Source organism: Alligator mississippiensis, chromosome 1 (genome assembly GCF_030867095.1).
Source record: "Alligator mississippiensis isolate rAllMis1 chromosome 1, rAllMis1, whole genome shotgun sequence".
Lineage (NCBI taxonomy): Eukaryota > Metazoa > Chordata > Crocodylia > Alligatoridae > Alligator > Alligator mississippiensis.
The window spans coordinates 407912512-407927742 of NC_081824.1; the positions used below are offsets into that span (position 1 = coordinate 407912512).

At 44.0% G+C, this 15231-nt stretch overlaps 1 protein-coding gene across 4 annotated transcripts in view; it reads left to right on the plus strand.

Annotated features, from left to right (window-relative positions):
* The window catches only part of NAA16 (N-alpha-acetyltransferase 16, NatA auxiliary subunit), a 103285-nt gene that overhangs the window by 20980 nt on the left and 67074 nt on the right, over nucleotides 1–15231 (plus strand). For 3 of the 4 annotated variants that reach the window (XR_009460893.1, XM_019500498.2, XM_006264030.4), the window contains exons 2-3: nucleotides 12137–12221; nucleotides 15126–15230. Coding sequence is in view for 3 of the 4 variants with exons in the window: in XM_019500498.2 (XP_019356043.1) it covers nucleotides 12137–12221; nucleotides 15126–15230 (190 nt within the window). In the remaining variant the exon portion in view is untranslated. Of the gene's footprint in view, nucleotides 1–12135; nucleotides 12222–15108; nucleotide 15231 lie in introns of those variants that run through there. The other variant, XM_019500497.2, reaches the window with a different exon arrangement.

Below are 15231 nucleotides of genomic sequence, written 5' to 3' on the forward strand. Positions count from 1 at the left end.
CCTGGTGTGCATGGGGGACTGGGCCTTTCCCCTTCCCCCAATGTGGTGCTGCACCCTGGGGCAGGCCATGGGGGGAGCCAGCTGGGCCCTTGCTGCCTGAAGCCTTATGGCCATGTTTGCACTCCGGCAGCTCCTACTGCTGCCAGGAGGCTGGGGGCTGCCAGGGAAGGGCCTGTCAGGCCTGGGGGGCAGTGCGGGGGGCTTCTGGAGCCGCTGGGGGTAGCACAAGCCGGCAGGGACGTGGCCCAGGGCGTGGGGAGGCGGCGCGGAAGTTGCATCCCATGCCTGAAGCTTGGGATGGCAACGGCCTGGCTGCTGGCCCCGGGTGGACCCAGCAGGTGCCACCACCCAGGGGGGAAGGCCCAGTCCCCCCGCTTCCTCCCGCCCCACAGGGGCCTGGCGGCAGCTGACCCCCCAATCCCAGGATGGACGAGGAGGCTGCGCCAGGAGCCGGAGCAGCACCACAGCTGCTTTTTTGCTCCGGAAGCTGCTGCAGCCTCCCTGCAGCTTCCCAGGGTTTCCTGTGTCCTGGGCCAGGACCCAGCCAAGTCATTCTACCCCCAGCAGCCTTGGAGATGACCTGTGCTGCCCCCAGGACTGGCCAGGAGCTTCCCCTGACTGCCTGTCATGCAGTCCTCGATGGCTTGCCAAAACTCAGTAAGTGGCCCTCCGCCCGAAATAATTGCCTGCCCTGATGTAGCATGTATTTGAACCAGCACTGATGCTGTGGTCTATTTCAACCTATCATCCTATTGCTTATTTGCAATGCATCTTCTGACCACCTTTCCAGGAGCTTTTTCTCTTTGGTGTCACTCTTGAAGGATGTGGCCATAGAGCTCCCCCCAAGAGAGTGCTTGATTGGGACCACTACAGCCTTGTCTGGTCTCTGAGAGTGCTCCCTAAAGCCGTACCAGAATTGGCTACTAGGGCAAGGGAAATGCCTGAGCTCCTTCCTACTCTGAGACCCCAGTCTTTTGGTCCCTCATTCTCCCTGCTTCTCTGTGACTGACTCAAGGCAATAGCATTCTGTTCTGCTCTGAAGAGAGGGACTCCAGGTCCTCTTTCAGTGAAGCAGTGCAACCCACAATTCCAAGCAGCACAGTAGATAGTTACTTCAGTAAAGCCATTTATTGGAGCAAAGGCCAGTGAGCCAGAGATTCTCTCTATCCATGGGAGTTATGCAATCACTTTGTCCCCAGTCCAGCCCATAAAGCCCTGGGCACCCCCAAAGCTTCAACATTTTACTATCACCCATACTCCTCAGGCCAGGAGCTAACAGGCTGGTTGTTTCCCACCTGTTCTTCCATTGCTATGTGCATCTCCTGTGGACACTTGGGTGTCTGGTATCTCACCTTCAGTATATCAACAAAGCCATTCAAGATTGATATATTTTTAAAGGATTATCTTGTCAGGCCTGCATGAAGATAATAACCCTGCCACTTTATCCGTCATAGTCTGTATACAAGCTAAAGAAGTAAACTGAGTTGCACAATGTTGCAACAAAATAAATACAGTTAACACAGAAGTACCACAGTAAAACCTGTAGTCCTCACAGATGTCAGGAGCCAATTTCAGTGCCTGAACAAACCCTTGCAGGCCTAAGCTAGCATCACCTTTCAAGGCTTTCAAATGGGGGTGAGGGGTGTGGAAGGGATGTTGTATAAAGGGCAGATTAAATTGGACAAATGTTCTGGACTGGCTGTACAGCATTACTACAGCATTTGTATTACTCTGCTTCTTTTCACTTTGCCGGTTCAACTGTTGCAGTTGTACTAGCTTACAAAACAGCATTTGTTTTACAGCAGTTTGTACAGCATTACTACAGCATTTGTATTGCTCTGATTGTCAGTGGAATCATAGGAAAGTAGGGCTGGAAGGGACTTCCAATGGATGTCTGGTTCTGCTTCCTGCTCAAGGTAGGATCATCCCTATCTAAACATTCCTAGACCAGTATTTTAATTTGTTCCTAAAAACTGTGAGCAGCCCTCATGCATGTTCCTGCTAATACCTCTGAATCAGCTTCTGGTGCTCTGACCCCTTTCTAAAAAGGAAGAGACAAACTATGCCACCGTGAAGCAGGGACTTTGAGGAGGGTGAGGAGCACATTGACTTTTTCTTTCCCTAATGCAGTAACCAAGGGTTCACACCTCATCACATGACTCCTACCACCAGACCTGGTGAAGTAAATGCACTCAGAGTTATCTTTACTTAGAACATAAAATTCTTCTTATCTGTCTTGATTTTGGCTGTAGTCCAAGTTGTGGCATCCCTTCTACATATGCTCTTCTCCATTCAGAAGCATTCCCTGGTATCTTTAGCCAACTCATTTAATAGAAAACCACCTTCATCTTCACATCTGAAATTTAGTTTTAATTAAACTAGTGGGGCCTCCCTTTAGAGTTGAGGGTGTGGCATTGTTAGAATACACCCACAAAAGATTTCCAATGATATCCTGTGCAGTGGTCTAAAAGAACAAAGTGGCACCACGACAGTGCTTTAGCTCTAGCTTGGCGTTGACTCAGTTTTTACTTCCCCTTCCCCTCTACTTCCAAGACCTTTATTCCCCGTCCAAAGAAGTATGCAGAAGCTGGATATAAAGTTAGTGCTGTTCATACTTCCAAAGATCATGGAGACAAATAGGTTATTTTCAGCTGATTAAAAAATACCAGGCAGACTCTTAACTGTTTTCAGAACTACCCGATTTGATCATGATTTCACAGCACACAAGATTACCAGTACAATTTAAATTCCACTCCACTGAAGTTGACTAAATAGCTTCCCCCGGTGATTCTCAAACAAGGTGCTGTGGCACCCTAGGCGGCCATGAGATTCTTTCCAGAGTGCCAGGGAATGTTAACACTATTAGGCATGCAAACATGATTCTCTAAATTAAATCCGGAGATTTTAAATAGGAATTCAGAATTCAAAACGTTCTGACCTGTTGGCGGGGTCTCTATTAATTCTTTGCAACAGAAGAATTGCTTTATTATTTTTATGTAGTCAAGAAAAATGAATGAAAACTAAGATCTGGCATTTTCCAAGGCATTCCTTGAGCTTAAGAGAGGGTGCTTTGAGCCTGAAAGGGTGAAGAACCATTAGCATATCCACCTGGGATATCATACTAATTTGGCCCCATGGGCTGGATGATTCATGTGGGGCTGGTTCATGAGCCAAATAGATAAGGTATATGGGACCTCCTGCCATAACCCACTCACATGGCACCTGCTCTGGGACTGGTTCCACACGCTCTGCCTACCTCAGTTGGTTCACGATTCGTGTCACATGAAGTGACCCACCCTCCCCACCCCTGCCAGTCCAGATTTGAGAATGAGCATCATGTGTAACATGTATCATATGGGTCCTGCATGTGGGGCTGATCCGGCATGCACCATGAAGCATATGGTTTAACTCAGACCAGGGTCAGCGCTGGGGGCTGGATGACTGGGCTCTGTGGGCTGTATCTGTGACCCTCTACAGCAGTGTGTTTAGAGCAGCATCTTGGGAGTTAAGCAAGTACATTCACTAAGCACTACTCTTTGGACTTAATTTCATGCTGGGATGCTCAATTTGGGAAGCATTGCAACCATGGTTAAACTTAACCACTTTCCACTGAGGTGGGCACTACTCATTAAATATTCTACAAATGAAACATTAACTAGGTATCCTCTTAAGCTGTTGCTTGCTTGTAAGTCGCAGGTTCTCTGATGCTTCCTGCCCGTCTTACCCTCTCCCTTATTTGTGTTGTACAGTTTGATTTGAGAACAGAAGGGCATATTTGGTATACTTTCTTCACTAGATTGAGGTACTTATTGGAAGGATTTTGGAGGGTGTAAGGCTGTTTGTGCTCCACAATTGATATGGTGCTGAGGGATGATTTTGCATGCCTGCTGCCTGAAGGAATATCTTATTGGGCTTGCAGAGACATTCCTGAAAGAACCACAGTTGCTATACGTCTTTTCTTTATCCCTAGTTAAATCTGCCTATCCCAAGTTTAACCACTGATGCTCTAGACTGTTTTCTCTTTTCGTCATATGTTGTAGATAATTTAGTAAAGCATTGATAACCTGTGACATTGAAATAAGAGAAAAGTTGACTTCTCTTTACCTGTTATTAGAGACTCAAAGCAAAATATTATATCCTGTTAATATTTGCTGTTGTTATATGCTGTTCTTCCCACAAAAGGTTTGGGGCATCTTACAATTGTTGTTGAGTTTTTTTAAATAAGATAAATAGGTATCTATTGTAACAAACTTCCTAAACAGTACCTCATCGAAATTTTGTTTGCCCATTTAGTTTGCCCAAATAAAAAGGTCCAAAAGTCCTACATCTTGTCTGAATGCTCTTTTTAAGCACTTGCCTTTTCCTGCTTCTAAAGGCAGGCCATCTAAATAGCCTGTTTTGAAGCGGCTGTTATTTCTTCAATATCATATGTAAATTTACTTTTTAATTCTTATTTGCCCCTTTATTGAGCAGTATTTGTACTTATTTAGTTTGCTAATTGTTACTAGAATTCCAAATTTTATATGCACTCTTTTCAAAAAGAAAACCTATACTGTTGTATTTTTTTTCCAGCCTGGATGAATAGACATCCAGGGCCCCATTTGCATCATTAGTGTCAGAACACAAACTCAGATGTACAAAAATAATCAAATAGCATATGATTTGCAGTAAGAACTTCCTGATGCATTGAACTTCCACAAGTTGGGAAATCTGAAATGTTTCAGCTACACTATATTCCTCTATCAGGACTCTAGCCTTCAAAGTCAGTGGCATATTTTTACACAAGTGTGGCGTTGTCTGAGAATCCCTAAGTTCCGTAAATGTATTCTTTTGAAACATAACTGAAAAGGGTCTGTTTCTAAAATTTTGGGGCTGTACACAAAACTTTCATAATTTTGATGTTTAGAGTTAGCTTTTAAATGCATTGAAGTGAGAGAGATTTGTGCTTAGTAAGACAATTGTCCTAAGTAACTTCATTCTTAAGTAGTTTTATTGAAGCTAATTTTTATTGAAGGATGTTAATTTCTTTCAATGTTTTTAAAAAATTTAAATATCACTATTAACTAGGTATTTATTTCATAAATGTAAAAAGTATGATGCTAAAATTAAACGAACAGATTTTTCAGATAAATTTTTACATCTCATCCTGTTTTAAATCACTGGCTTAGTTTAATTGAATACCAGTACATAATAATTGTCACCGGTACTAGAGACGCTATTGATCGTCTCTTCAAGCCCATCTGATATGATTATTCTAGGTGTTTCTAGTGACTAGTGCAAGTGGCTGGTAGTCAGAACATCTGGATTCTATTTCTGACTTGGCAACAAACTTTCTTTGTGAACTTAGGTCACTTAAAACCTTGTGTTGTAGCTTTTGGTTTGTGATAGGGGATATTTGCCATACAGATGTGGTGGGAGGTGTAATTTACAAATATTTATGTAACAGACTAAGCTGCATACTCATGCTCAAATGAGCTCAAAGAATTCTCCTGCATTTGTTTTCCTGGTAGAAAATCTTACTCTGAGGTACCTGAACAGACATTTCAAATGCTGAGCCCTCAAAAGAGAAGAGAGCTTGTAGTATGCAGCATGCTCTGCAGACTCCCTCAATCTGCCTGGAGACAAATGGCAACAGTCCGCAGGGCACTGCTCAGAGTCGGCCTGTATCTCCCTGGATTACAATATGGGATTGTGAAGTGGGGAGGAGTGTTCTGTGCGTTGCACAGCTGCTGCAGCAGAGTCCAGAGAGAAACACTGTCTTGGGGAGAGGTGGGACCAAGCACCTTGGGAGGCTAGAGGACTGTGCTGTGGCTTCTCTTTAGAAGAGAACTTGTACAGACATCTGTTCTCCTAAAAGCAACCCTCTTGGGAGTGATTTTAACTCTGGCTGTTTCCTGGTTATTTTCTCCTGGAGTGTCCGTTTGCTTTGGGAGAAAAACCCTGAACAGATGTACACTTGTAGTTCTCCTGAGACAGCAGTGACTCAACCAGGAGAAACTGAATGTGTCTGTATGTGACCCAAGCCTCTGGAGGAGTGTTCTGAAAAAAATAACCCAGCACGTATATGCCAGGTGTGATAGAATTAATGTGTCAAAACACACATTAGTATCAACTTCCCTGATTAGCTTGTCCTTCCTTATTTTCTGCTTTTGTTTGTATGGATTTACCTATGTATACGCATTTCTGTATCTGAACGTAAATCATCCAGTATTCACTCTGTAATCTAGTCATCTCAGATACTTGTTCATTATCTGAAAGTTTTGTATTCACTTTCCTTGGTGTTCAATGTGTTTAATGTGTAACAATAGCAGCACAAACCCTTTGTTCTTGGTTTATCCTCATCAGTCTGAATGGCTGAAGGCATATGTGGATTGGCTTTTGATACAAAATACAGTGCAAAGCAATACTAACACTCAGTGGTTTGTTTTGGTGGGGGGGTTTTTCCTTAAAGGAAAACGCATGATTTGGTAGCATGTTCAGTATGAGGTATTTATGATAATGTACAGTATGAGAAAAAATAGTCACTTCTAGGGTTACCATACATCCAGATTTTTCTGGACGTGTCCTTTTTATGGGTCTTCCCATCTCTGTGCAAGTGGTTTTTAAAAATATCAACAAATGGCTGGAATTTAGCTCCACTCAGCATCAAAGTTTTTCCTAGTGCTTCCCAGCTTGCTCTAGCAAATTGCTGCTTGGGGCTGGGGGTAACAGGGGGAATGCGATTTGGAGGCAAGGGGCATCACGTGCTCTGTGTGCGTGTATGCAAGCATGCAGCCAGGAAGGGAAGTGGGAGCAGCCCTGGCAGCTGCATTCAGGTAAGAGTATGGGGGGCAGGGGTTGGAGGGCCAGGGCTTGAGGATTGTTCAGGGTGTGTATGTGGCAGGGGTGGGTAGAGGGGATGGGCGTGTGAGGGGACAGGTGCCTGCCAGCGCTGGGGGAAACTGCCCAGGTATATCACTGCTCGCTCCCTCCCCCCCCTTCCCCCCCCAAATTGTATTACCCTCCCTCCCAAACGAGTGTCCTCTTTTTTGTAACTGGAAATATGATAACCCTAGTCGCTTCTAAAATAGGGCTCTTAGATTATGTTAATTTGAAAAATGGCACCTCAGGAGCTTGACTGTTTGTACTTAATCCTGATACTTAATCACGCTTAGAGGTTGTTGACCTGGTGTTATAAAGCACAGTGGTTTTCATACTTAGTCATGGACCCTTTCATATAATCGTGAGCCCTCTACCTATATCCATGGAGCCAGGCAATCCGGCCCGGCAATGGCAATGCATTTCCTCCTGACCTGTTTTCCCGGTACCCCCAATCTCTTTGTGGAAGCCCTGATGATGACCTCTTTTGGAAACCCAGGGCTCCATGGAGCACAGTTTGAAAACCACTCTTACGGCAAAAATGTAACTTATAACTTTATTATTTTCTAAATACAGCATTAGGTGTATTGTATGCCACTTACTACTATTCTTGGTTTTTCTGTGTGTTGAATCTGTGGTGAAACAAGCATAACTGTTTCAAAATTGAATGAGTTCATAATATGTCTATAGAAAATTCTTTAGGATTTTCTGGATGAAAAGTGTGCATCATAACAAGCTAAATTGTTCTGTTTCAAAGGACAGTATTGAAGAATCTCAATGCCCCTGCCCTGCCATTTTGCTCTATTGTGACATATTAATTGCTAGCATACATGTAAAATAGCTATTTTCACGTGGTCTTGACAGTTTTAAAGCTGTGGTAGAGGCTTCCTGTTCCTACATACATGATAAATTAACGATTCATTCTTCTCTATATTTGTACAGCAGAGAGACTGCTGTAATGCAGGGAGAATACAGACCTTTTATGTTCTCAAAATTCAACATGCTACCTGCTGCCAGAGAGACTATAGTACAGTAACGTAACGTGTTTTGCGTTAAGGGTTGCTACACTTAAACCAGCTTACATTTGTGTACATTCAGTATAGAGTCAAGAAAAGAATACTGGCCTGTCAAACATACTGCAGACATCAACCACAATATAGCCTGTATTACTAACTCTTGGTTAGTTGCAAATGAGTGGTGAGTGGACAGTTACTCAGGTTGTACTAATATTGAAACGCATCTAACTAGGACCAGTTGGCAGCCTGTGACTTTCAGGACCATTTGATCTGGCCTGTGGACATGGGGCATCAGCAGTGGAAGCTCTCTCCATATTGCCATGGGGAGAAGCAGCGTTTAGTGGCTTGTGCCCTCCCACCTCTGACCTGATCTGGCTTATTCTGGTCCATAACTTGAAAATGTTGCTAGTCATTAACGCGGCTTTTGCTGCACTTGATCTGGCATCTTACAAACAGGCATGCTCTATTAACCGGCATGCTGGTTGATGTGGCAAAAGCAAAACTGGAAGTGCCCACTGTGGTACTTCCGGTTTCGCCGAGTCCCCATGGCCCGGGGCAAAGCAGCCTGCGCTGTTGAGCCGCCACAGTTAAAGCAGCCTGCGCTACTGAGCCCCCACAGCCCGGGACAAAGCAGCCTGCATGGGTTCCCCCTCCCTGTCCCCCAACACACTCATGTGGCAGGAGGGGTGGCAGCCTGAACAGGCAAAGATGCCTGTTCAGACCTCTCGGGTAACTGTCATATTTGATTATCTGGCACCCCCCATCCCTCTTGGGTGCTGGATAACAAAACTTTTGCTGTAGAAGAATCCTAACACTGAACTGAGAGGTGCTTCATCCTCTTTCCACTGCAGCTTGCAGGTACATTAGCACCTTATTATCAATGGTATTGGAACAAATGTTTGAGTCTCTCTGTAGTTTTAGCAAGCGCAACAAATAATGGTCTTTGGTCAGCAACATATAGTCTGCAGAGCCACTGAATTCAGTCCTCAGAGCCCAGGGACTTTGCTTATACCTGTGCTGGGGTTAAGCAGTGAGGAGCTGTGCCAGGCCTGGTCAGTCTCAAGCTCCATGAGTACCACCACTGTGTCTTCCCCCACCTCCTAGCCTCTCCACAGATGTAGCACCTCTTTTCAGCTCCCACCTGCAGTGCAGAAGTGGTAACAGCATGCATGCAACTTCCTACTGGCTGGAAGCTGTACCTGCACTCCAGCTCAGGAGTGGGGGCTGGGTGAAATGTGAAGGGGAGGCAGCTCCCACCTGTATGGTTCTGGTGTAGATGCAAGGAAGGCCTTTGGCTGCTGGCGTGTTGTGGAATCCACCTGGTCCACATTGGACCAGAACCAAGCTGTTCTGGCCTGCCGCTTGAAAAGGTTGCTGGCCACTGGTCTTTATCATAAACTGGTGTCTGGTGAGAAGAATCTGAGGCAACTAGATACTGAAAGAATAATCTTAACCATAATTTCTTCTGTAATCTTAAATCCAGACTGTCAAATCATTGTCTCTTAAACACGTGCTGGTGGTGCTTTAACTGAAGCTGACAGCCCGCCTGCTTTAAGGATGACTTTAACAATCTCCATTAGCAGTGGGCTGTTTACATTTCTGTGGGTTTTAACCGCAGTCCTTTCTCTGCAAGTAGAGACAGCCCGGTTGAAAACTTTTTGTCATAATCGAAGTTTCTTCCCAGCACAAAAATCAAAATAATTCAAAGTGAAAATAGCCATGGCTCTTCAGCAGAAATATAGTTTAGATGTTAAGTGAAGGTGTTCATCTTTGTAGGTCATAATAAATCTATATTCTGGCTCTCAAGCAGGACATAGGTTTTCACCAAGGGCTTGTATCCTATAGTCACACAGAAGACTAGTTCTAATGCACTTCTTTCCATGAGAGAGGCTGCCACCTACCCTCTTGTTTCCAGGCCAGGGAAGTTGGATGAGCAAAGGAAGATCCATATTATTTAACCCTCTTCATTGTGAAGCTGTCCTTTTCAAGAAGTTGAAGTGAATTAAACGTTATTATTGGGGATCCCTAAAGTATCCTACCATATTAACAGTTGTCCAGACTTATTGTAAATACCATAGCTATGTTGTCATCTTACCCACTGAAAACCATATTTATTGAGCACTATCCAAACATATGAATGCAGAGCTTGCCCTGAATGCTTAAGAAATGCAGCAGACTATTAAGGGAACAGAAGTGGAGTTGGATTTTTGAGGTCTGGTTGCAGGTTCCTTACTGAAGGAACTGGTGTATTTACTCTAATCTAAAACACCCTAAATGTAAGAACTGCCCCCCCACCCCCCAATCCCCCCCACACATACACGCGCGCACAATAATTAGATCCTGTACACGGAAAACATGTTATAATTTTCCAGGTATAAAATCTAATTATCAGAAGTTCCTCTTCAATTTGTACTCTTCCCATTGCTACAGCAGGGAACATAGTAGGTGGGGGGTATCAGGTGGTCCCTTTGCCCCCCTTCTCCCCTAAATTCTCCCTCGTGCAGCTCCATCCACCCCTCTCTTGTCAGATTCTACTCAGACCCTATTCAAATGCAAAGGATCAAAAACACTAAGTTTGAATTAAACATACCTATAGTAATTCACATATAGGCAAATTACTGTGGGTACCTATAGACTTAGTTGATCCAGAATTGAAGCATTTTAACTTTTTTTGCAAACTGTTGCAGGTTGTAGCACCAAGTACACCATAAACACTTTTGAACATCACTTTTATACCACCTTATACATATGCAAGGTATCAGTCCAAAGCCAACAGGCTCTTGATTTATCATATAATTCATTAGACTAGGCCCCAGGAGAGTCAACAGAGTTTCAAGCCATGGTGACCCCACAGCCAAACACAGCTTAGTATGTGTGAGTACTCTAGATTACCCCCTTAACACCCCCCGTCCCCCCCAACCAACCAACCAGAACCAGCTGTTCTTGTCATGAGTCCTGGGATCCTCCAGAAATGTATATGTAGATGAGGTGTGAGCCTGGTCTGGCTCCATCTCATTGAAGGTGGGGCCACTCTAGTCACATGCAATGGTCTAAGAGAGGGTGCTGCAGAGCCTGTCATCTGCAGAGAAGTTTGGTGATGTTTGCCAAGCATATAATTGGAAATGGGGAAGAAAGGCACAGCTCAGCTGTGGGTGTGAAGAGGAAGTCAGTGTATTCAGTGTAGCGGTTCAGGAGTAGGGACCTACTCAATTTGCTGTCTGAGAGGGCTGCCTGTCACACAATTCCCCCCCTTGCCCGCCAATCAGCAGCAAGGGGCAGGGGCACACAACAGATAACCCTATCAGCCAATCAGTAGTGCAGGGCAGGGCCACATGGTGGACAACACTATCAGCCAGTCAGTGGCAATGGGCAGGACTACTGGGGCCCTTCAGTCAGTCAGAGGCATGGGGGGTGGGGGTGGCAGCTTACTGTGATAAGCCTGTGAAATTGGTGGCCAGCCAGGCCTGTGCTCAGCCCACAAAATCAGCCACCTGCCTCCTTGATTTTGGTAGGTCCCTATTCATGAGTTTAAAAAGAGTCGGTGCTAAGGAGGATTAAGTGCAATAGGTACTGCATTGTATTCAGATAGGCTGCACTAATTTAGCCTTGTGGTAGGTTCCCATCAGTATGTTTGCCCAATTTGGGCCATATGTTTAAAAGGCATACCCACTGTGGGTTGCATTCAGTCACTTTCATAGCTGGTTTCCATTACTGAACACGTGGTGCTTCTGGCATCAATTTAATGATAGACAGTATATTCAGTGAGGCTTTCCTGTATGCATAGGGTTTTTTTTCCCCTGTGCTGACTGGGGCGGTAGATTCATAGATTCATAGATGTTAGGGTCAGAAGGGACCTCAATAGATCATCGAGTCCGACCCCCTGCATAAGCAGGAAAGAGTGCTGGGTCTAGATGACCCCAGCTAGATACTCATCTAACCTCCTCTTGAAGACCCCCAGGGTAGGGGAGAGCACCACCTCCCTTGGGAGCCCGTTCCAGACCTTGGCCACTCAAACTGTGAAGAAGTTCTTCCTAATGTCCAGTCTAAATCTGCTCTCTGCTAGCTTGTGGCCATTATTTCTTGTAACCCCCCGGGGGCGCCTTGGTGAATAAATACTCACCAATTCCCTTCTGTGCCCCCGTGATGAACTTAAAGGCAGCCACAGAGTGGGTGGGGAATCAGAGATGGTCTTGTCATATATTTGAGTAAACACAGTACTTTCAGTAGTTGTAACTTGAGCTTTTGGTTTTTGTTCCCTGCAGAAATGTTATGAACAAAAACAATACAAAAATGGACTCAAATTTTGCAAGATGATCCTCTCTAACCCGAAGTTTGCTGAACATGGAGGTAATTGTATGTTTTGAAATGTTTATTGCCCTTGATAAGTGTGACTTCAGCTGTATGCAGTTTGACAGTTCCTCCTTACTGGGGAATAAAAACCTCTCCAGCTCTGTAATTCATCCAGATTTTGATCATGCTGTAACTCCTGGTGATCGGCAACAGCTAAAGCTGTGGGATGCACACTCTGAGCTGACTCTTCTGTTCTTAAATACTGCTCAAAAAGAAGATAAAGTATAAATTGCAGTAGAATCTCTCCACAGTGATAATAGAGCTCACCTACGATAATCATTATTTATTCTGACATGGAAAGCCAGACTTCCAAGTAATTGCTCCATTGTCTATTAATAGTATGCAGCGTGAAATTCAGGGAAGACTCCATAAAAATCCCTTTTTTCTCAGTTTTATGCCTATTGTACCATCATATTTTTGGAGCAACTATAATGGCAAACTACACTATCAAAGCAAATATCTTTCCAAATTGCAGCAAGCAGTTTTGTCAGATGTGGCCCACCCCTCCCCCCGGCCCCAGCAGCTCTCTCGTGTTGGTAAAATAGAGCACCACACAAAATGCAGCATTCTAGTAAGAGTCAAAGAAAAGCAGTATAGAGACATACCACGGAATTAGCACAGTATTTTAGGTGCAGTCTCAAAGCTGTTTCACGCTCTAAATTTGTGTCTTGTCTTTTTTTTTTTTTCCTTTTCCCCTGTCACTGTTGGCACCTCATGTCTCTCTTCAGTGCTGTTGTTTCCCAGGTTGCTTCTTTTGCTGGATCAGGGGTGTCAAACTTGTTTAGCCCCATGGACCAAGTCCACATTGCAGCCAATGACATTAATCTCTGTAGCTGCCAGAACCACTATTTCAAAATGGCTCCAGAATCCAGACAATTAGCACTGCTGCTGTTTACCCTCTCCACTCCCCTTTTCCCCCACAGATTATAGTTGCCAAGGGTGACTAAAAACCCAGATTCAGTGGTGGGTGGAGCAGGGAGAGGGAGTGAGTATCATTAATTCCCTGGGATCCAGAACCACATTAGAATAGCAGATCTGGCAGCTGCTGGAATTAACACTGCCACTGCAGGGGCTCTGGCAGCTGTGACTATGAGCCCTGCGGGCCAAATCCTGCCCACAGAGATGTGTGGTCCAGCCCATGAGAAGCCCTGCAGGTTTTTCTGTAGACCAGAACCCATTTTCAGACCATGTGTTTTGTACCTCTGTGGAAGACTAACACAACTGTCTAAACTTGTAGGTTAATGTAATGTAATTTGACCTAGAGCTGCTGTAGGCTTCAAAAATCCAGAACAAAGCCTGGAATGAGCAGCTGCAGCATCAGAACTAAGCCAGTGGAAGGATTAGCTGAAAACTCTGCATTGTTTTTTCTTTTAAGTTTCAGATATATTGAGTTGCAAACATCTAATCTGTTCTGGAGGCAACTAATGCCTGGATTACTGTGGCAAAGTCATTAGCTAGCGGACAAAGGATAGCCAGGCTTTATTTTTTCTCAGTGACTTGACTTCAGCACCAAGTACAAGCTCCTTTAGATTCTTTGGAAAGTGTTGTCTTGACTCAGTTTTGTCCAATTTTAAATTTGTCTATATATAGAACTGTTTGGTGAACCTCTCATTTTACTTCTGTCTTCATATTTTCTGTGCAGACCTGTTGAAATCTTAAGCCTTGAATTTCAGGTTGGTATTTTGTCAGGACAGCTTACCTTGAGATGACATACTTGGTACAGACATAGTTCTAACTTGGTACAAAGCAATTACTTTCAATGCTATAAGAAAAAAATGTATACTTTGGCAAATATTTTTATCTTGGCTGTGATTAATGTAATGTACTCTTTCCGTTTCTACAAAATACCAAGGCCATTTTTTGTAGTTGTTAAATGTGAATCTGAAGTACACTTGGAGGTTGAGCTGATAAGGGGTCAGATTTTGAGTTGCACAGGTGCACAAAGTCTGCCTTAGATCATTTTAGTAGAATAATAAAAAATGGCTGCAGCTATGTTATTTCCTGGTTTGGGTCTGGTATTGGATCAAAGGGAAAAGCTGTTGTGGATGTAAATAATTGATTTTCTGAAAGTCTGTTTGCCCATATTATAAAGTAAATACTATAAGCAAGTATTAGGGTAAAGAACTGTCTCCCTAATTTAACTAAGTGACTTTTCTAATACAGTATAACCTCATAAATCCGGCATGCTTGGAACTGTGTACCTGCTGGAAACTTGAATATTCATTTTTTGTTGTTGTTGGGTTTTTTTAAGTTAACACGTGGGGGGCGAAGGGGTAGTGGTAGCTGGTTGCGGAATAGTGGCCACACGCGGAGCAAGGTGGTGGATGGCAGCAGCAGCTGCTGCATGCAAGGTTCCCCCTCCGCGTCCAGGGGAGTGGAGGGGGAAGCTTAAAATGTGCTGGATTTTTAATCCGGATATACAAGGTTATACTGAATTGGACAAGCAAGCAATTTGGTAGAGGTGGGAACAAGATGTCTTGCAGCTGCTGATCCCATGCTTGGACCGTAAGACCATACACCTAGCTATCAATACTTTTGGTACGCAATAATCTCCTAAAATTCAATTGGTTCACTTTAAAGTACTGTCTCCTTCCTGGCAGCGAGGGTATATAGTGTTGGGTCCTTCCCTCTCCCTTCCCCACATTTTTCAAAAGGATCAGTAAGAAAGATAAACTTTCCCTTGGTCTGTATTATGCAGTAATATTGCTTTTGCCTAAAGTGACTGAGAATTAATTATCATTTGGATGGCAGATCTGAACTGTTAGGCAGTACGTTGAGGGTGGGCTTTCATTTCATTTTGTTCCATTTCGTTTCAACAAACTGAGTTGATTTCAAAGCATGTTATACATATATTGTTAAATATTTCCATTTCCTCATTTATCAGCTCAATCTTTCCTACAGAGACCTTGGCCATGAAAGGACTAACGCTAAACTGTTTAGGGAAGAAAGAAGAAGCATATGAATTTGTTCGTAAAGGACTTCGTAATGATGTAAAGAGTCATGTCTG